General features: G+C 42.4%; 1 protein-coding gene across 1 annotated transcript in view; it reads left to right on the top strand.

The window, feature by feature from the left end:
* kcnh7 (potassium channel, voltage gated eag related subfamily H, member 7) overlaps positions 1-23,559 on the top strand; it is a 58,239-nt gene that overhangs the window by 2,816 nt on the left and 31,864 nt on the right. The window contains exon 3 of the mRNA XM_070855582.1: positions 19,595-19,750. Within this exon, the coding sequence (XP_070711683.1) occupies positions 19,595-19,750 (156 nt within the window). The remainder of the gene's footprint in view (positions 1-19,594; positions 19,751-23,559) is intronic.

Raw genomic sequence — 23,559 nt, 5'->3', positions numbered from 1 at the left:
TTGTTGTATATTGTCTAGACTGAACTTTGACTAGTCTTTGAAAGAGAAGCAATAAGAAGCTCAGTCAGTATCATGACTGCTACAGTTTCCCTGTGCGATCCACGGCTAGATATGAGATCCTGCCCCCGTGATTGGAGCCGCAGCGTGTCTTCTTTTGTTTGCCAAATCCAGAGGTGGAAATGATTTGTTTATTAAGAACATTTACTGCTGCCAACTTTTTTTGCACAACTTTATACTTTTATCCTGCAATTGATTGCAGAAATGTTCAAGCAATGTGTTTATTTGAGATATTTGAATATTCTTACAAAGTCTCACTAGCGAAGTTCCTTTAACATATCTCAACTTTCTAGTTTGATAAAAATGTGGTTCTACAACAAATTTGTAAAGTTGCCCAACATTGTGACAGAATTACAAGCACCTTCTAGGAACAATCTTTAGATGTTTGGTGTGTTTAGAAATCGGCACGCAGGAGCCATTAATGAGCACTCCCATTAGTGACCAGTATTGCATAACCACTAGATAACGTTATGGAGAAACCTTCTGGGAATATTTGTTGAGCTAATTGTCCAAACAAAAATGTTTTTAAAGCTATAGGACATGTTAGCAGACAGCAGCCTTAACACAGCCATGCGTCAGGGTGAGAAATGTAATTTTGCTATTTTGAGCACATTTTTCTGCAAATATTTTGTCACTTTTAGTTGAGTGAAGCTTTGCATGGAGGACAGTTATTTTGGAGAATAGTGTGCTATTAGCAAGGTAAAGGATTAGAAATACTTTAAACGGCCATAACAGGTCTGATGCCTCTCTAGGCTGGCGTGTTGTCAGCCAAACCAAACTGTGGGTTCAGTCTACATCGATCCGCTGAGCAAACAGCTTTAATGAGGACACAAATACCTTCATGTTGCATTGATCTTCAAAACCGGTGCATTGGAGAGGGGAAATCAATGGCGGCCTCCCTCCACTGGCAGGCCCACAGGAGACTTGAATAAAAAGAGCTGGAGGGCTTCTGACTGTCGGACCCTGCAGCAGGGGAAAAGGCCTCATTACCATTTTGTATGCTGTGCCTCTAATTACCTCAGTGTTTTCCTCTCACCTGACTCAGAGATTCTCCAGGGAAGGTCATACACCTGTTTCAACAAGGCAGACTGCTCTTAATATCTCCTTTTTTTTATGAAAGAAGTCTGGCTGTATAGTTAATCAGACTGTAGATCATCGTTTGACATCATTTCATGTTCCTCTAGTTTGAAATCATGCAACCCAGTGACAGAAGTAAAATCCTTGCCTGTTATTGTCTATCAAACTTCTACTATGCAACTATGTATAATCTTCAGCTGTGTTACGTTGATGTGATCAAAATGTGAGTTACACTGTGAAGAGGCAGACAGCTGTGGTGGGAGAAATAGACTCCTAATCTAAGGCTAATCCAGGAAAGTGAAAGATCATGACATTACAAATAAAAGACATCAGTTTGCAGCCATTTAAGAAATAGTTTAGTCTTCGATGAGGTACTTCTGCCCCTCTCTCTCTGCAGCACACATACTTGTCAGCTCCTATCTCTGTTGTCTCCTGTATTGGAATTCCAGGGGAAATGTCATTGCGGTAGCTGATTGCTCTCCTCGTGGTGGACCGCTGGGGTTTCATGGGCTTGGGCTGTGAGACAATCTTCCTCTTTTTAATCCTGTGACCCGGGGTCTGCATAAACACATCGCCTTGCTGTCCTTTACAGTCCGTGAAGGAGATTCTGTTCGTCAGCACAATCTCTGGCACATTCTTAATACTTTATGATTTGTGCCTTTGCAGAGGCATTGGTCCTTTTTACTTTCCAGTGCACATATCTTGTTGACCTCCATGAGAGAGGTAGATGTCATTAAAGTGGCAAAAGTTTATTCCAAACCCGCGTGCTTGACATTTAGATGTTGAGCTGTTTCCTGCGTCTGCTTCAAGAGCAATTCTTGACAGTTAAGACAGGCCCGTTATTCTCAGATTTGAATTAAACATGACTACTACGTTGACAGATAGAATTTCCCAACAATATAAATGTACCAAGATTCCTGTAAATGTGATATTGAGATCTTGTAGGTAATTTTTCACCTGCATAGCTTAGTGCTGTGAGTAATGTGAGTTACGTTTTTAATGTTAAACGGTGAGCGATTCTCCGATCAGTGCTACTTCTCCACTCAGTCAGCTGCTGAAAAGACAGAGTGATGCGTTGGAGCTACTCTGCTGTGCACTTTGCTGTCATCATCCCACATATTTATGCATTTTAGTCTTTGTTTCCATTCGTAACCTGTGCAACTAACAAACCTGTGCCTGTGTAAGAGAACACGAGGATACTGCAGCAGTCATTATGCATAATGTAGTCTATGCAGACTGGTGTGTGTGTGTGTGTGTGTGCACACTGTATGTGTTCTTTTTAGTGTGTTTAACGCAGATGATAACAGAGAAATTTCACACAACTAGAATCACATTAAAGCAAATGCATGCTGGATAAATTGTAAGCATAAGCAAACAAAGTGGCCAGTAATTATTTCAAGGACAAACACACAAACAGATTTAGACTGAATCACTTTGCAGATATATAATCCTTAACATGATATTCTTGTTATAATTTTTCACAGTGCTACTTAGCTTTGCTGGCTTGTGTAATGCAACAACGATTCCACTTGTACCATGTCATTGAAAACATGTACTAAACACAGAGTACTTTGCTGGTGTTGGCTCCTCCTGGAAAAAAAAACAAAAAACACAACTCGTATTTTTCTCTGTCAATTTCACTCCACTCACTTTTTTTTTTTTTTTCCTTTCAGTGATGTTTCAAATAGCAAAATACAGCTGTAAAACCGTTTCAAAGAACACTCATTTTAAGACCCCTCAATAAGGAGAGGCCGCTGTCTTTATGATGCATCCTCCCATCCACAAACACAGCAGGTTAGAGCCAAAGAAAATACTGTGGCACTTTCAAATGGACCATAGTTTGTTCAAGCAAAGGGAAAATACCTAAATCATTTTCTATTTAATCAGCCTGTGACAAAGTCACTCCATGATGTGGCCTTACAGTAAAAGCTGGAGTGTCGCCAAGAATGGTGATTTGGATTTGTTTTCTTCTGGCAGGCTTTTCTAAAGGATAGCCACGTGGCCTATTTAAATGCTAATGCTTCACAGTGTAATTAGACAATAAAGCAGTGAGAAATTGGATTTGCGAGACGAGATGATCTCTTCTCATCTTAAACGAATGCAAATAATAAAGCAAAAGCTGGTCAACCCCTTATTTTTCAGACCACCTGTTTCTTCTTTACTCCTATCTTTAAATTGAATGGTGCACAGTAGTTAGTAGCTACAGCTAATGCTGAAGTAAATGCTTTTTAGTCTACAGTCAAGGACGTCTATGCACTGTGTTGCAGAGAAGTTGGCATGCTAACCAGAGAGAGAGACCACAAACAGCAACCAACGTACTAACAGCAACTACAGCACTAACAATAGGAGTGTGACTAAAAGATTAGCAGTATGATATTATTGAAAAACATGACGAGTGGCCGACGATCTGCAGCAGTGATTCATGAAGCAGAGAACCACATCAGCAGGACCAGGACCAGGATCCACAGGAACCTGAGAGATGAGAAAAGCACAGAAAGGCTCCGGGGAAGATAGCAAGTTAGAGGCTGATAGCTGAAGGCTCTGGCTCCATCACTACTTTAGAGGACTTTAGGAACCACCAGTAGACCAGCAGTCTGGGAGCACAGTGCTCTAGTGGGGTAGTACGGTACTATGAGCTCTTTAAGATATGATGGGGCCTGACCCTTAAGAGCCTTGTAGGTGAGGAGAAGGATTTTAAACTCTATTCTAGATCTGTAACAAGAAATCAGAGACTGTTTATGCCTTAAATACATTTTTACTGAGACCAGGCTTCATCTCACCGGCCTGGATCAAGCTATTGCTTAGACCACGCTTTGAGCAGACGGAGCGGAAGACTCTGGTGAGGAGGCCGACGGAGATGGACTCAGTATTTACATCAATGAAGATTGGAGCTCACAGTCAAAGTTGATGGACAATATTTCCCAGATATCAAGCGTATATTGTGAAGATGAAGAACATACTATCATCACCATCCTGTTGCTGCTGTAATCATTCTCCCACATGTGAATCCAAAAAATCCTCCAGAATTATTTCCTGTATATAAAGTATGTTCTGTGTAGCATGAAGACACTGCAACTTTCATTTCATTGTGTTGGTTCATGTCGGTGTTGTAAAATGACAAGTGAACCTTAAATGATGTGAAGCAATTGACTACATTTTGAGGACATTGTAAGGTTTATTAGGGGAGGAGGAGGAGGGTGGGATGATGAGGTGAAATGGTGCCCCTTGTTACTTTGGAGCAAATGACTAATTTTCACACGTTGCACTTTTTAATAAATGCATTCAGCACTGCAGATAGATTTCCTAAGTTAAGCATTTAATCCTCCTTGCTTAATGACCGCTTCAGAAATCACTGAGTAAAAATAAAGTGTTCCAACCAACACGGCACATATTTACTCAGCAACAGTTTTATTCTCCATTCAGTTCAAATAGAATGATAATAAGAATGATGTCTTGTTTTCCATTTTAAAGAGCTGACTCTCAGGGTCCTTGGTGTACCAAGAAATCCATAAGCTCAGTATATGGTAAAAGCTCTCACTTGCAAATAGCAAATGAGACTGAAAATGTCAGCCTATAAATAGATAATAAATAGTTGTGCTTCAGTGATGCTCACAGACATTAAGGCTTTTTTCCTCACCTTCAAAATGAAAAAATGAGAACTATGGTAATACCTCATTCTGGGCACTGAGATGTTACACTTTAAACTCCTCATCACTATCAGACCCTGCTATGGATTTGCTTGAAAAGGCTGCAATTTTGATTGCTTTGTCTGCTAATTATTGAATTGGTAGTTTTGGCTAATAATGATTGCTTCTTTTCTCCAACCACAAAGATTCAGTGTACGATAATAGAAGACAATAAAAAGTAGTTCCCCTTGCTGATGACTCACAATGAAACAAGTGGAAACTCCATCGAAACCACATGAATTATTTCCACCCTGGAAGGAGTTTAAATTCAAGCACTGAATTTTAAGTATAAGATGCAACACTTCCAAACACATGACTGTATTTTCACACTTGAACCCTTTGTAAGCCGTCATTATGATGGACATTATTCTTGCAGTGTAGATGCCGTTGATGTAACTCCTCCACGTTTCATGAAGCACTCCTTAAGAATCACAAGTGACTAGTGAATGAGGCTGTGCAGCCTCGGAGGAAGTCAGACATGATGACTGATGATGATATGGCTCGGGTTATTTGCCTGAAGCAGCATGAGTCCGATGGTGTGACTCTCGAATGGAGACCATTCTCTGTTAAACCAATTCTAGTACATCCGTTGCTGTGCAAACAAGATAAGCTCTTGCTCGGCTTCTTTCAGGCTCAGCTGTGTCTGAGCGCATGCAGTGGACAGCTTGTGTCTGTAAAAGACGTGTGCAAGAAGGAAGATAGTGGACGGGCTGATGTGGCGGGAGAGAGAGAGGGAGTAACACAAAGGCAAAATTAGGCAAATAGATGAGACAGCAGGAGTTGGTGGGGATGTAGGAAGGAGCCTTCATCCTAAACTAAGTTTGACATTTTGTGTGACTGTGAAGCATGACGTGAGTGAGCAGGCAAGAGAGAGTAACTGAAGGTGTCGGGGAGAGAAATCAGGTGCAGCTGCATATCAGATGGCTTCTTCCATTGCGGGAACGCCCGCTTGAATCCAGTCCAGCAGCTTCAGAGCTGCTTCAATTATGGATGGCCCTACTTGTGTCTTCCAACGCCCTCTGCGGGTGTTGGTAGGGGGGGTGTTTCTTCTTAAGACTATGCAGATACGTAGAATTACTCTAAATTAGCTTGAGTAAAAATTGTGTCAGTTGTCAGCACTGCCCAGCGTAGACTAAACCCATAAGGATCAAACGAATAAAGGAGCTGCTTGGAAAATGGTGTGTGACTTTGAATGTGGCTGTGCAGTCGGCTCTCATCAGTTCTCATGAGCCTGTGAGAAAGCAGTGTAATGAGCAAACCCCCCACTCTCAATCTAAAGTGACACGGACAGATTTGTGTTGTAACAAAGGCTTCGATTTCCTCTATGTTCATGCCTCACAGTGGATCTCATTTATAATGAGCCTCTTCAATGGCTTCTCCGGGCTGCCGGCAGCCACGAGAATTACAGATTGGTCATCTACAAGAAAAGCAGATTTGTAGTTACTCGCCTTGGTTGTTGTCATTATAAACCTGAGTGTGTTAAACTAGACAAAGTGGAGGGATTTAAAAGTAGTCATGTTTTAACATACTTCTCTTATATACATTTTTGACCTCTTCAGATGAATTTCTTCCTGTCTGTCACACCCTCACTCTCCCATCCCTATAAAAGAGTCTCTGTGTGCCGTACAGCATAGTGTTGTCCTGGCAACCGTTGAAAGAGCCATGATATATCATTTCAACTCTCAAATTCATCCTGGCATGTCTGCCTATAGGGCTCCAAGCTGGAAAACACAGATCCTACTGGGACCCAGTCACACAATCCTGAAAATCCCATCAAAAGTAGAATCTGAGTCGGTTCATTTGCCAAGTAGAACTAATGCAGAGGAATTGGACTTGGTGATGCTGGTGTGGTGCCAGACTGACTTCACATAGTCCTAGACATACCCACCCAGTATGGGAACAACAGGATTTCACACACCATTATGCAGAATGCTGTAAAATGTGCAAGGGAGAAGAACAATCATCAAAGAAACACTGCATCTACAGTGACCTTAATCAGAAAATAAAATGTCCTCAGACGGATATTTTTTTTTCCTTTAACAAGGTCTTTTGGATCAATAACCCATTCCTTCAGAGGCCACTCCCTTTCCCATTGCTTCCTGTTGGGTCATTCACAGACATGACATGACATTATCCTACAAGGCCCTGACAAGTTAAATTAACTACAACTCTGTTTTCAGAACAAAGATACCCGCCAACAAAAATCATATAAGATATCAGAGATACTGATGTTTTAGATTGAAATTGTGGATTTTACATTGATGTCTAATAACTTATTCAGGCAGGGGCATCATTTAAAATGATCACACATTGTTCAGACTGCTCATATCAGCAGCAGCCATATAAGTGTCTGTTATACAGTATTTTATGATTGCCAATATCAACCACACATACCAGTTTAACCTCAGCTTGTACTTATAAAATCTATTTCACCGTCATAGTTTGCAGGCACCGTGCCAATGAATAAATATAGGTCACTGATGTTGGGTCTATGGATTAAGCCCACACACGCTGCCATTATGTGATGGTATTACCACAAACAGACAGTAAACAGTCTGACAGCCCCCTCCCCCAACCAGCTCCAGTTCAAACACTTTGCTGTGCAGCTCCCCCTCCCCATTCTTGTCTTATTGAGGGGCTGACACTCACCCTCACCCACCCTCCACAGCTGTAGACCAGACAGCTCCGTGCTCGGGAGAAACCATTCATTAGATGAGCTGGATATGAGGGAGGAAGATTATTTTCCCAGATTATATAGAATTTTTGAATGTGTCTCATGCAAGTGCGTTTAAAAGGTTTATTGGGAAAGACTGAGTCCCCCTCCCCCCCACAGCCAACCACTCATGTTTGCCAGTGTGTGATTTCAGACCGTGATCCCAGCTTTCCTCTCATTCACAGATTGGATATGAGCACATCTGTGAATGAACAGCCATTCATTTTTTTCCCTGTCAGACTCTTTCATTCATCAGATCACATGCTGACCTTGTTTTCATTCATGTGGCTGTTGTTTAGCATATGTATATGTTAAATACAGGGCGATTTTTAACCTGTAAACATTTGTAGGTAAGTGGATGATTTAGTGTTACAGGGTTGTGGACACTTTCTGACTGATTTGCGTGTCCGTAAGGCCTCTGGAAAGGAACTGTTCTTGTGGCTGTGCTCTGTAGCGCCAACTATGGTGGAGAAGTTGTAAGAGGTTGTCCTGTGCGTTTCCTGACTCTGGACGCGTATAAGTCCTGAAAAGACGGCGGGTTTGCGCTAATGATTTTTTTCCACAGTCCTGACTGTCCGTTGTAGTCTGTTCCTGTCCCATTTGGTGGCCAAACCAAACCAGACAGTGATGGATGTGCAGGGAACAGACAGGATGATTGCGGTGTAGAACTGGATCAGCAGCTCCTGAGGCAGATTGAACTTTATGAGCTAGAAGTACATCCTCTGCTGGGCCTTTATGTCGACGGTCATTTACAGTATACTCTATCTTGCCGTTACTACAGCATCTTCACGCCCAGGCCCAGTAGCAGGCAGTGGTTCCGCATTTGAAACATTATTTGTACCAGCTGAATTAGGTGAGGGCCTACGCTTATGAGTTTGCCCATTTTTAGAAGCCCACCATCAAATGCCAGGCGGCAGGGATCAGCACTCTGCAATGCCTGCAAAGTCACTTTGATGGAGATTGAATCAGCAAGCCCTTAGAGTCCGAGGGGACAGCCTACGGCCACTGGCCTGTTTCATCATAGCTGGTCGTTCTCCCAACAAAACCTGACATCTGCAGATTATCAAGGCACTGGACCACGATAGTCCAACTCTGACATTTCTCTGAGGCTTCTGAATTGTCTTCTGTCCAGCTGAGACACAGCAGGGCTCATATTGTTTTTCTATTTTCTCTTCCTCCTGGGCAGACGGATGTACGGATTGCTGATTCCTCGACAATTTGGCAAAAGTAATTTAGTGTTGCAGTGCAGTGATGAGACCGGGGCGACGGGAACTGGAGTCTGTCAAGCTTTTACAGTGTTCTTTAATCTAATTTGTTTCAGCATCTGCAGGAGCACTTGCAGTGTAGCCCAGTGACGGTGTAATTGCTTTTGTATACAGTATATGTCATGCCGTTTTGACAGTCTATGTTCAGTCAGTCCAGTCACAGAAAACTGGATAAGCTTTATATAGTTTGGATCTCTATAGTGTATTGATTGAAAAATGCATTTTATGGGTATTCACAGCTTCATTATTCATCTCTTAAATCAATCAGGCACAGCATCTTACCCAGCAAACATTGCAGCGTTGTATGACTGTTGTCTGAATGTGTCCCAAAGACATCTGGCAATGGTTCTTTATGCATCCTATATGTCTAAATGAGCAGCTTAATGCAAGGCTCCGATATATTCTGAATTAGTCCAACAGATGTCCTGGTCTGTCCAGGATTGCTGTACCACATTTTAACAACATGTCATGTTCAAGATCATCCAGACAAAATTCTGAAATAAAAGCAAACTCTTTTGACTCACAAAATCCCAACTCAGTGGGTGCAACTGTCTGATCAGGAGCACATTTGGCCAGAGACTCCAAAAAAATCTGAAATATGTTTAGGACTAAAAATTAACAAGTAGGCATCCATTTTCATAGAGACCAAATATTCATTTTCCAGCACGTCCCATCAAGCCACTGTGCTTCGTGGTATCTTGTTTGCTGCACCATCTGTCAAGTCTGACTTTTTTTTCCACATTAATGATAAACAGTGTATTTATGGCACCATCACAGCTTGCTGTCTGTGGAGCCTTCCATCACCCACCATGATCTCCCAGATAACCTTTTGCAGTGACGCCGCACGGTGCCCAAAGCTTCTGACAGATTACTCCTGTTAATGCAGCTATGTAAGGCTTTGTTGTATTCCGTGAATTGCTTAGAACTTGCTCCACGACCTTAGATTATCTCCTCACTCACCGTCACAAATCAGACGCAAGGCAACAAAAAGTACAATAATGTTTTACTTTTCAGGCATAGCAGGAGTCCAACATCAAACCCACGTCAAACCGTTCTATTAACAGGGAGAGCAAGCCTCTTCTTGCTGTTATTAGGTATAAAAATAATACTACGAAGCCAAATACAACAGATCCATCAGTGAAAACACATCACATTTCAAGCATTTTGCTGTGATTGCCAAAACAAATCAAAAAGTTGCAATAAACTCCCATAATGTAACTTTGCAATCTAGATCTCCTTAACCTAATGTGATACATTAGGTCTGCTTTTCCACTCATACTCTTGAGCATGAGGGAGGCCGTTGATTCCTTGGTAGTTATATATGCTCCGTGAACTCCGCTGCTCTGCTCCCTTCTGAGACAGAACACAATGATACGTGAAATAACTAACGTGGAAAAATAGCAGCATTTATATATTAGATCCACTGACTATAAGACTGAGGCCTGACTATGAGCCAGATAATGAAGGACAAGCATCAAAGAAAGAAATGATTTGTATTCTGCTCCCCATTGTGACTCACCCAGTGTTTTAGCTTTAGTTTGCATTTGCTTGTTGGTGTGTAAGCTCTGTTCCAAGATATTTAGATTTAGATACACCCTCAATTTCTGTACAGTTTCATATATTGATATTAAATGTAGATGTACTATATGGGAAGTTAGAAAACAGGAGCAGTTTGTCTTTTCTTTTAAAGGCAATTTAACTAAAAGTAATTTTAGATTAATGAATGATCTCAGAATGAAATCCAAACCTTACTGATATTAAATCCATGCCTGACTTTAGGCGCACTGGAATATCTTGTCATCTGATCATTCACACCATGCAACGTACACTCAGATAATGGGCAGTCTCACCCATGGATGCTGGAACAGGACACAGTGACCTTGTGGTTTGTGCGACTCAAATATGCGATCCTCTATTTAAAGGGCCGTCTCCCTAAATAGTAGACTCTCTTCTCTCTCACCAACATTATTAAGTCCTGTTCAAAGTCATTACACACAGCATCTGGCCACGACATGTGAAGAGTTCATGCCTGGATTTTCACGCCCTGTTCTCTCCACATTGATTTTGTCTATCCAGTTTTCCAGTGCAGGCTACACTGGCTGCCCCCACATCCTCGAGGGGCTGCAGTGGATCACTGTATAACACCCACAGGTCCCCTCAGTTTAGTCAATTGCACAATGGCATGCGGGAGTAGAGATTCAAAGCTATGGATTTTTGACCCTAAAGACTTTATCCATAATTCATTGGATCTTGTAACGTGTACCAATGCAAAAAGCTATTATACTACTAGAATTTTTTTTTATTTTTTTGGATTGGGGACTGTGTTCACATTTGACAGTGTCTTCATTATTTGTTTCTGGCTCGGTTTTCTAAAGTGTCTTGTCGTAATTAATCAAGTCACTGTAGAGGTATTGAGTAGACGTGACATATTGAGCACTGAAGTTACAAATGAGTAAACTGCCTTGTCACAGGAGCAATAACTTGTAGGGCTTGGAAGGAGTCTATAGTCGGTATAGATGGAAATGATTTTCTGTCACTTGCAATAAAGAGATTAGTTTCCTTTTCAACAGCCATACCATGTAACACCAGGATCAGTTTTCCTGTGGTAGTGATGCAGGTGATATATTTCGCTTTACCTTTACAGTTACAGAAATGAAGCAAATGGGTTTCTTGTGTGCAGTTTGTGGACTTTTCATTCATATCCCTGTGATCTAAATGAGCCTTTTAACTTGAATCGTATTGATCAATGTTTGTACACAAGCTGATGTAGTTGTTGCCCATTATGTATTGAGGAAAGTCCATTTTTGATGGCTAGAAACTGTGGGACTGATGGCGGGTCAGCTCATGGTCCCTGATTGGCTTCATTTGAGGAGGTGTTGGCTATATATTTATATTCTTTGTTCGTCAGCTTTACCAGATGAAGGTCAAAGACCCAAAACGTTTTATAGTTTATTACTGGTGAAAGGACAGTGTGCAGGAGTTCTCTTGTCTTTTACCCGTGGATATTTCCACCTTGGCCTTCAGAGTCAAGAACTGATGCGTCCACGGATGGCAAACTGATTTCACATGTGACCTTTGGGTTATGGGACAGTCTTTCGAGCCACCACCACTGTGCCGCCACTGATGATATTGTATCCCTGGGGATAAAGTAGCGCTCTCCCTCCCGGATTAGAGAGCCGGCATCACAGTTAAACAGCTCTTAGTACAACTGAATGTTCCCGGGAGAAGGGGAAGAGATCACATTTCCCTAGAATGGAAGGCAAAAAAAATAAGCTCTCCTCCATCTAAACGAAGGTCAATTCTCATATTTAACTTGTTTACTTTCACCACCCTAATAACGTTGCCTCAGCAGAGGAAAGTTAAGGGAAGTATTGTATTTTTTTTGTATCCCTACTTTTTTTATTGTTAACTTTACCTCATTTCCAAGGTGCAGCACCAGATCGAGTGGCTTGTTAGACAAGCATTGTGCCTGGGGCAGCTTGCATGTCATAACAATGACGTTTTGTTCACCTTCTGATGTAAAGTCAAAGACGGGACAACAATGGTGCTGCAGAGATTGACTCAGACACACTGACATGCGGACGCAAGGTCAGAGAGCGACCCGGATAAGTTGATTTGATGACAATTAACCGTGCCAAGCTGTAGGCGCTCCCTGCTGAGCTTTTGACAGAGAGAGAGAGATAGAGGGAGAGAGGGAGAGAGGGAGGCAGGGTAACAAGGAGGGAGATGTCACCGTAACCCCTCAAGCAGTGTAGCACCAAACAACAGCTCCCTGCTGCTGGGGGCTCAGCTCACATCAGTGTCACTCACTCACATACACATACACACAGACACACACACCTAACTTTGTTCACACATACACACACCATGTCTATTAGACCAGCGCAAAAAGCACAGGCTGGAATTTAAAATGATTTTGACTGCGATACTCTTGGCAGCGGTTTCTCCAAATGAGGGCTATCAAGATTCCCATATGCCACTATTCCACAATCACTGTCAGGCACAACCAGTCAGCAGATGTTAAACTGGTGTCCGTGTGTGTGTGTGTGGTCTAAGCGGAAAGCATTTTAATCACACTAACTGATCAATGTGTGTGTGCTGCACTTCAGCTACCCTGCCACCGTGAACAAGCGCACGTTGAGCTGCATTGTCTTAATTATTGATAGTGGAAATAGAATCTAATGAAATTTCCAGCATCTTGAAACTAGAACTGCTCTCACTGCACCGCCCATGAGCTCACACTCAACAATTTCTGTTTGTTCAATAATTTAAGTTTCCTCAGAGAACACAAAATGCAGTTGCATTAACAGTCACAGAAATAAGACTGCTATGATGAAATAATGGAGCAGATGTTTGTATCTGTGTGTGTGTGTATATATATATATATATTCAACCTGGTGTTGCATGGAAAGACCATTGTGCTGGAAAAACAAGAAAAATGTACATTTACTCAAGTATAAGTATAAGTTTCACTGTAAGCCTTTAACAAACTGCATTGTCTTATTGGTGCTTTTACTTAAAGTCCCTGTTTATTATTTTTACCTGAGTATGAGTTTGGATCTTCTCTGTGCAGAATGATGCATGTGCGGAGTCTGTATCCACCTTCATCTGCTGAGGGAGGAAAGTTTCTCTGTGCTCACCTGAAATCTCACTTTAAGATGCATACATAGCAGCAGGATAAGTTTGGAGCCAATCATGGGCCAGTATGAAACTTACCCAACTGTGTTGTGGAAACGTGAAACCTCCAGGTCACATACAGTCCGCTAAGAATGGACTTACAGAGAAGGGGGAGACCTCTTGTATCCAATAGTTACATATTACTTCAAGAGGAGATGGTGTAATTTTAGCAAGGTAATTGATTGTTTTTGTGTAAAAACCAGATGAGACACAGAATATAATTGAAAGCAAAGTGTTTAGTGTTTAAAGTAATTAAAGCAATTGATAAAAGGAAGATTGTTACCTTATTAGCAGACGTAAAAAGATAAAAAGGAAAAACCCAAGCATTTCACGTGTCTCAGGCATGATCCTGTGTTTTGAGTGAAACTAGTGTTGTTTCTAGGTGCTTCAGTAATGAGATTCCAAAACCCTTTTTCAGAGTCTGTCTCAAATCAAGTTTATACAGGCAGACAAAAGTGTGAAGGGCCTTAGTTTACATGGTGAAAGTGTGCAGCTCACCTACAGTATAATTTAAAAAAAGTCTGTGTCGTTTGCCCCCCTCTACCTCATCCCCATAAAAAAAAAATACACAGAAACTAAAAGAAACGCATCACTGCTGAATTATTAATCCTGGAGAATGAAATGAACGTGAGAAGACAATGAGAGGGGAGTGCATCACCTTTAGCACAGACGAGCAGTGAGCCCTCAAGCTTAAAATGAGGCTGAACTCTGGTAACCTTGATGGAGTGTAATTAATATAACTTAAGGAAAAGAATGGGGAGAGAGACAGGGCGGATGAACTAGGGTGAACTGGGAAGTAATTTCATAATTTGTGTGTGTGTGTGTGTGTGTGTGTGTGCAAGTGTGTGTGTTGGGGTAGGGGTGGGAGGGGGGTATTGGATAGCTCTGTGTAATGAAGTCACAACTCAGTGGGAACAGTTGGCCAGTGCAATATAAGAGTGTCCTCATCTGAACTTAGTCCTGAAGTCCAACAGTGGTGCTGCTTTTGGTCCAAACCTCAAGGTCAAAGAAGCCAAAACAGAGTTTACGCATAAAAAGTCACCTTCATTGAGATTGTCATGCAGAATATCAGCCTTTCCCCAGTAGTTTTGGATGAGTAGCCACATTTATCCATCTGTCTGCACATATAATTGTGTTTATTCCGTGACTAATGTCTTTGGTTTGACCAGTCATCCAAGGAGTTTAGCGGAGAGAAATCCAGTCCAAAACAAACTGGCGAGGAGGTGACTTTGTGTGTGCGGACCTGCCTCTTTAATCTTTTGGTTTCATCAGAGTTACAAGTGAATCCCCACAGTACAAGAGTAGTGGTGTGTTCAGAGGAGGAACAATGCAGCTTTTGGTCTGAAAACACTAAAGAGCCCCTCAGCATACTGGGATTTGGCATATTCTGTGTATGCACTTGGTGCCACACTGTGCTGTCATCCTGCCGAGCCATCTGTGTAGCAACAGATTACCAGGTAGCCCTATTAATCCAGGTAGGCTGCGCCGCGTCAGGGAGGAAATGAAGCCGAGTGGAAAATGTTTAAATCGATAAGACTCGCGTTTCCACCCAGGCTTAAGGCTTATGGCTTGACTTTGACACACCAGGCTAGTGCAACAATGCACTAGCAACGCACCAGGCTTATCAGGCTGTTATATATAGGATTCATCCTGTTCTGGCTCAAGGATTTTGTGATGTTTATGTGGATGATTGGCAGCTCTGTATTTATCAACTCACTCTCACCTTGCCAAAGTTTTACGATTGTTTACCTCTATCGCAAACTGCAAGTCAGCGCTTTCCTCCGTCAGTCGTCCTCGGAGGATTAGAGAGGTGGAAAGAAAACATTTTCCTCCTGTTTCTGTTTTAGTCTGTCCATCCATGCGTGACTTAAGATTTGAGTTTGTGAAGGAGGATGCTGAGTCATGCTCTTTTTTTGTTTTTAAAACGGAGAAATAATTTTTTCTAGATTTATTTGTGAAGAAGCAGAGATGGCAGCTGATGTATCACGTTAGGATGTTTAACTTTGTTTTGCTCTGCAGCTGCCTATGAATATTCAGGTCAGGGATACTCTAAAGCTGTTTTAGTGCCTTTCAAAGGTGCGTTCTCTCATTACACTGCACCATGTAAACCAGCTCCATCGCCTGCTTATTAGATTTAGTTGGACAGAGAACATTCTGCTAATTAATGCTGCCGGCAGGCCGTGTGTGAGCGACTGTGTTTGTGTGTGTGAGCCAGTGTCGGTCTGTGCCTGCTTCTGAGTGTGCTGAACTGAGATCTGTGAACCTCATTAGTGTGTGTGTGTGTGTGCTTGTGTGCATGGCTGTCTGTCTCTAAGCCAGTATGCAACTGAGAAATGTAAATGTTATTTCTGTTTAATGTGAGTGTGTGTGTGTGTGTGTGTGTTTGTCTTTGACCCTACGCTGAGGCAGGATATGCAGGCAGACAGGCAGAAATTTGCATTGGCGGTAGCACTGGGGATCTGTTTGATCTGTCCACTTATAACACGTCAGGTGGCCTTCCCTGCAGAGAAGCTGGGCAGCAATCTCATCTCAGGCAGAGAGACGTGCACAGATAGGGAGAGGGAAGGCAGGCTCACCGAGGCTGAATGGAGAAGCGGGGATAGTGAGAGAAACGGCAACAGAAGAAGAAAACAAATGAGGACCATGGTGGATTCAATAACGGTGAAGGAGGAAGACGGTGATAGACAGGCAAGGATGTGTAGAGAAAAAAGCTGTAGCGAGTGAGTGATGGATGCAGATAGTGAGTGAAAAGAAGTAAGTGATAATGGGAAATGGAGGTGAAAGAGAGGGAAATGGGTTGGAAAAATTGTATTACAGATTTATTTTGCTTCAAAATGGCTTAATTCTGTTGTGCCTTATCACACACTTATGCATGTCTTTGAGAGTGATGAAAAAATGAAACACTCCATACAGCTAAGTAGATCTTTTTTACATGTGGATGCAGATTTAAACCACACGTTCAAGTCAAAGTGGAGGTACAGCACAGTCCCCTCCCCTCTCTTCCCATCATGCACTCCTCTCTACCAACCTCTCCCTAATTCATTTGAATGAATGGTTTTTGGCTCTTGCCAGTGTATAACATAAAGACAAAGTGACATGAAAACACGGCACATGCATAAACAAAACACTAATTAACCCGTCAATGAACAGGCAGTAAGTCAAATTGAAAATACAATGAACGTATCCACACTGATATATACAATTAGTTGATTTAAGTTATTTTTTCAGCCCATATTGGGATCACATTCCTCATAGGTGTCCATTGTGAGCTGACTGAGCAGCAGCATCCCGGTCTCTTGTTGTCTCCCTCACACACAACCATCGAATCTCCTCTCATTCTTATATTGCCCAAACAAGTCCAACCATTATGCTTTCTAGAACATAATACTTAGCTCCTATGAATTATAAATGCCCATGGTTTCCAAGCGGCTTATTTTTAGAGTGCACACATGCATGCCTCCACGTGCACACACACACTGCTTTACAAATCGGGGGTTACCTCCCCTCCTGAGGCATGCAGAGGTTACACTAAGCACCCTGTGGTATGGGTGCACATGAATGTCTGTGCGTGTTGGACCTATGCTTTTGCACAGGTGTGTTTTTGTGAACGATGTGCATGCTAGTGTGTGTGCAAGGCCTCTACTTTGGAGGAATTTGTTTGTGGGGTTGTGTGCATGAATGTATAAGTGTGCATGTATGTGCCTAACATGAAGCCATTAAAGTCAACCGCAGGGGAAACATTCAATTATTATGAATACAGCCTCTTCACCTAAAGCTTTTTCCTGTGTCTGTGCTGTAGCTGCTGGCGCTGCTTCAGGGGAAGTGGCCCCTGATGCTGCTGTCTGACGGTATATGCACTGCAAAAAAGGTCCATCTGAACTTTGTTGTCTCATCTTGAGAGTTTAAAGTTTACCCACATGAAATGTAACTTCACAAGTTGCAGTTGCCCACTTTCTCTCACTTTGTCAGACTTCTCCATTTACTGGCAGATGCCTTCTGCAGAAGAAAGATGATCTCATTTCATTTGAGAAGCATCTTGAGGTGGCTTTGTGCTAGAGACAAATGAAACTAATATCCAACCTGGCACAGGAAGTTTGCTTTTCTGTGGAGCGCTCACTTGTTTCCATGGAGACCGACAAGATCATTTTAATTTTAATTTGCAAACAAAATGAATCGTCAGGATTTCAAATAATAGGATGCTCATCACTGTTGCTGCTGCTTGTTGTGCTGAAGGAGATAAAACAGACCCAGTTATACTTTTATAACTACAAATTGCTTGAAGTGTTCAACACTGACATAAAAGTCAAGGAGCTGTTATTATTATTACAGGCAAGCTCTTACCTACCTAGTGAAATACAGGAATTCTAAATTGTTAGGTAGAGGTAAATCATATCATTTGTCAATATTAAACAAGTATACAAGATCATGTGAATTTTCTTCCCCATAATAGAGAGCCTTTTTCTTTTCCCCTTGAATCCACTAACTCCCACCCTGCACTCTGCCTCTGCTGCTCACAGTATGTATCCCCTTCAGCTACATTCAGACTTCCTGAAAACCATGAAAGCAAAGAGACACCTCCACTTGGAGAAGGGGCTTCTTTTGCATATTGTCACTAAAGGCAAGGGAAGCATGATACTGCTCCCCCCACCACCACCACAACCACCACTCCCTCTGACTAAAATGAATGACTCCATCCAGTCACAGTGACACTGATGTACTATTAGGGGCAGCATACTGCTTAGCCCAGCGGAATCAGGGCTCCCCAATACATAAATCAAACCCCAGTCTGGTGAAGCAGTTAGTTTGCAATGTGGCTGCCCAATATTATTTTGGAGCCTGACGATACAATGTAAGAAAATGAATTCGCCAATTATTTTGTTTGTGTAGGTCCCTGTGTGGCTGTGTGTGCGCGCGTGCTCGTGGATTTCATATTTGCCAGTGCGCACACATTTTTGAGTAGAGTCAGAATTGCAGTTGAGTGTGCTTGTGCAGCAGTGTGTCTGTGTCTCTGTGTTCCCCCAGAAAAGAAGCTGTAGGCTGGGTGCCTGCTGGGTGAGCTATAAATAGCCTCCTGGTGACAGCAGGACTTAGAGGCTAATGTGAGGGAGAGCATCTTCCAGAGATGTCCACGTTCATTATTTAAAGCTTAATATACATTTCATTTTCTACACCAGTAATCCCAGGCGTAGCTCCTCTACATCCCATCCAGCCAACACGTTTCCTTGTTCCAAAGGCAGGCAAATCTAAAATGAACACTTGAATGATAATATTTGCTGGATGCTATAAACAGTACTCCATCTCTTTTTCATCTCTGTTAACCTCTTGTCTGCTGTTTGATAAATTAGCAACATTTAGACATGAGGCATTAGCAGCGAGCAGGGTTGCATTAGATTTACCTCCCACTGCGAAGCCGTCAGCAACTCTAATAATTGGGGTTTCAAAACTGAGCAGTTCATTTCATTTTTTCCATGAGACTGAGAACGTTCAGAGTCCGATGTGTGAGAATGAAAGGCACTGAGAAACATTCCACGCTGCTCTATTTTGTTATTTGCGCTAAATAGCGATGAATTTGAGTGTCTCGTAGTCAGGGATGATACAGTATGGAAGTAATTGGATAAGGCGTTAATGTTAACTTGAGGTGAATGGATGTTTGCGCTGTATTTGACTGTAGCGAGCTGTGCAGTACCCAGTAGCAGGATGGAGTCAGGGCATGTCTGGATATATGAAATCATTTAGCTCCAGAGGCTTCCCTCTCAGAGGACCTCTTGACCTTTTCACCCTCATTTCTCTGCCAGGCCTTTCCGCAGACACAGCTTTATCAGAATAAGTTGTTTGAATGTCAAAGAGTGTTAATGGAAAGCTCCAGGGTTAAACTGTACTTTATCTGAAAAACTGTTGGGTTACTTGAAGTCTTTGATCAAGTTTTACCATTTTGTTTTGCACAGAATATGATTAAGTTATGAATTTTAAATCAGACAAGCTTGGTTTTTAAATTGACAGGGCTCATAATTCCAGGCTTCTGTAAGTGGTTGCAGCGGTTCGTGTACCAAGTCCATCAAACGCAAAACATAAAAGTTCATTACCCATTTCTAACCTTGATTTAATATCCTGTTGGTTAGGTTCGAACTTCCAGTGCGCCACCCATATCATCCCTGTGAAGAACGAAGAGGGCGTGGTCATGATGTTCATCCTCAACTTCGATTACATCTTGGACGAAGGCAGCAGTGACTCACTGGAGAGACTCAACCACACCTCGCCATCCAAAGCTGACCAGCGTGAGTAAAGACAAAAAACAGTCAGAGACGGTGGTTAGTCTGGTTAGCATGACACATAGCAGCAGCTTTTATTCCCTAAATCTGGTCCTGCTGGTGCCATGCAGTAGATAAGATGTCACATATACTGCACGCAAAAAGGTGCAACATTTTCTGTTCTCACATACACTGGCTGTACTCCGGCTGGAGAAAGAAGTCATCACAGGATGAGATCGCAAGAAGGAGGAGGAAGAAAGTGATAGAGTGATAGTAATGTAACAGCCAGTCATGACCTTTTGCTCGTAACCTTTTCTCACATCCACATCGATTTGTGCCTTTTCTCAATCTCACTGTCTTAAGAATTTGCCATTACTGTTGGATGCCCTGCTAGGTGCTATAATGGAGACACGTGTCTAGTATCTTACCGTTGTTGTGTAACGCTTAAACCCAGAGACAACTTGTAGCAATCTCAAGCTCATGCATTCACTTCCACTTGCAACAGTGCAGCGCAGGAATTCCCTGCTAGACAGCTCCTTTGGCATGTTGACACTAGCGTTTAGCAGACACTGATGTGTTAGCCTGCCATCATCTCAAAGGTCTGGCCCAATTATAGCTCATAGCCTGCCAGGATGGCCTGATGAACTACTGGAGCAGTGCTGGAGAGCACTGCGCTTCCCAGAGCTGTCGGTGTAATAGTGTATAATGCCATTCCCCCTGTGGTGCTCTCCAACATACTCTTGATGCCTCCTCTCTCTTCTGTGGCTCTCTCTTTCTGTGTGTGACATATAAAGCAGCAGCATGGAGGACCAGAGGTCACCTCTAGATGACTGTAATTGGATGAGGACCCTAACAGGCTGCATTGCCTCATGGGTGTGTGGTGGAAAGAGTGGGGAAGCGTGTGTTGAGTATATAAGCAAGTGTTTGTTTGTTTGTGTGCATTATGTGACTGTGTGTACACTCTAGAAAGGCCATGCGTGATTCTATAAGCGTATCAGTTTGTAAGTGTGTGTTTGTACAGGCGTGTATCTCTGATAAGGTCTTTCACTTTCTAAGGGAGCTAATGAATCCCTGAAGGAGCAGGCCTCTATGAAATACATCCTAAAGTGGGCATTCCTGCAACTCTGGTGGTGAGGTCCAGATTTGTTTACAAGGTCGTGTCACAGTGCTGGACACGTCTCTCTCTCTCTGCCTACACGCAACCTCTGCTGTTGTAGGGCTTATTGGAGCGAGTCAGTGTTTCTTGGCCTCACTTCATCACAACCCTTCCTCAGCCAACTCTAGAGACCTACTATATCACTTTTTTACTAGCAGATGGACAGAGGTCACAATTTATGAATAACTGCATAATTTAAGAGAACATCACAGATGAACAAACTGCTACAGATGTAAATTTAACTCAGTCAAACCCATGGTGTTACTATTAAAAGGAGCAGCTCTATGTGCTCAGTATGTGTGGGAGCAGCTGCCTTCAGATGGTGTGAGGTGATGATCTATGTGTTGTGTTATCGGGACTCCTTCTGGGGAATGAGCAGCCATGCATTAAGCGCTGCTCATTGATTGCCTTTGCCATTCAGCGACGATCCATCCATTGTCCAACCATCTCGGATTCTCCCATTTTGCTTTGCTGTGGCTGAGTAGGACCACTTCCACGGATCCATAAATTATCCACACACACACAAAGAAAAGTGGCATTTAATGGATTCTCCACAACTCCAGAGTAGAGGTTTAAATGAGAAAACAGCGTGGAAATGTTTTACTCATTTCAGAGTCACTCTAGGCTAAGCATTATGTTAGTACTGTTCCAAGGCAAACATAGGCCAGCAGTGAACTGGGTATCAGTAGGAAAAATAGGAGCAGAATTTGTACCAAAGGCAGATAGCAGCACAGATTAGCATGTTGTCAGGACAGTGAGCCTCAGTCAGATGTGATGCTGGAAAAATAATATGCTGAAAGATCAAAATGTCTAAGGTTTACCAGTGAGCATTCTGTGTTCACATGGGAACTCTGCTGCACCATTATCTTCTGCTAGAGAACATAAGATAAAGTGATGTAGCAGTTGGTGGCACTGACCCTGCTGCTCTGTGGAAAAAAAAGCAGGACCCAACAATGGTTACAACCTTAAGTTACGGGTCGTCATGGTCCTGTCGTGGAAAGTACCTATTTGTGACCACCAGAGAGGAAAGCAGTCAAGAGCATTTGGGAGTAGCATGACTTGTTGTCATTCATCATAGAAAAGACATGTCATTTTCCCTTGCAGTGAAGATGCACTAGGACACTCAAACTGTTCAATGACAGCCTTACAAACCTGTTTGCACAGTTTGTTTATAACATGTCAGGGTGAACACTAGATGGACCAGTATCTGAAAGGCAACATAGTATGGTATGGCCATGATTACCCACATGGCAATGCTTCAACCCATCTGTGTGCAGGTGTGTGTTATCTTCAGTTGGTATACACAGCATAGGCTCATTGCAATCATGCTTTAATTTTCTCCCTTCATAAATGAGTGCAGGCCAAAGTAGGGAAACAGCAGAATCCATGTTATTTTCTAGAGCTGGTGACTAATAGCAGGACTGGGAGTCCAGGTAAACACTCCTCCAGGTAAAAGAACACGCATGCAAATTAGTTCATGTAACGTCAGCAAAATCACAAGAGCAAGAGACAGAAACAAAAGGACACAAAGCCATTTTTGTCCCACTTTTACCAAACAATGGAGGTTTATTGTTCTCTTTCTGTTCCTCCCCTGACATCTGAATCATGCTCACATTACAGAACGACATTTCACTCCCCAACATGGGGATCTGAGGGCCCAATTAATATTCAATGCAAATATTACTATCTGGTATCATAGCAACAAGGGCCACTGTATGTCCGTTGGTTGTGTAAAGCTGCTGGTGAGTTTTTGCAGGGAAAGATTGAGAGGGTTTTAGAGGGAGTGATCTCACACAGGCACACACACCTACGTACACACACAGTAACAGCACTCAAAGGGCAGCATATTCCTGCAAGGTTCAGCCCTTCCAATATCACAATTAAATATAGCTCCATACAGTGTTCTCAGCACACACTGTGGATGCGTGACTGAATTATGAGCTAATTAAAAGATTTGTGGCGTATATGTTTATCCTCTAGGCTCAGTAATTAGAAACAGAGTTCTGAGCATGTGAATGCTCATGAGATTCATCCATTCATTATTTTGTTAAGGTGTCATTTTAACAGTTGAGGCTAGTGTTTAAATCAAACGGCTGGAAATGTGAAATGCGAGAGCTGCATGATTAACTGGGAAAAATGTCAGCGTTGTAATATTGCAGAGGTGTGAATGCAAAAATGAAAAAAAATCTTTTGGAGAGGAAAATGTTTGAGAAAAGCCCACTTAACAGGGTTATGCTGTATTGCAGACTCAGAGTGCAGACTGTGATGTATAAATTGGGTTTGCTGGTTTTAGATCAGCTGCAGACGATGAATCAGATGGTATTTTTGATCTGTAGTCTTATCTGCCTCAAAGCGTAGAGCCCAGATGAAACAGAACTTTGCTCATAAACGAGAACACCAATCCAGCTTAATTTCATCTTCGGTAAAATGAATGACTTGGTTAGTCATACTGCGCTGTAGATTTGAGCACGAGCTTCAGATCCAGCTCTGAATCACCAATTAAATGGAAATGATCATTTCCAGTGTCATCAGCATCTGGCTAGACTTAATTTAAACACACTACACTGACCCAAGCAGACCCGGAGCATTGTGTCTAAAATTAGTTTTCTTTCTCTCTCCTGGCTCTCGGTCTCACCCCAGTAGAAGGAGCAATAGGGGAGATAAAGCTGCATGCTGCTCC

The sequence above is a fragment of the Pempheris klunzingeri genome, chromosome 24 (genome assembly GCF_042242105.1).
Source record: "Pempheris klunzingeri isolate RE-2024b chromosome 24, fPemKlu1.hap1, whole genome shotgun sequence".
Classification (NCBI taxonomy): Eukaryota; Metazoa; Chordata; class Actinopteri; order Acropomatiformes; family Pempheridae; genus Pempheris; species Pempheris klunzingeri.
Note: the sequence above shows the minus strand (reverse complement) of the source record. Positions and strands in the feature narration are given on the sequence as shown.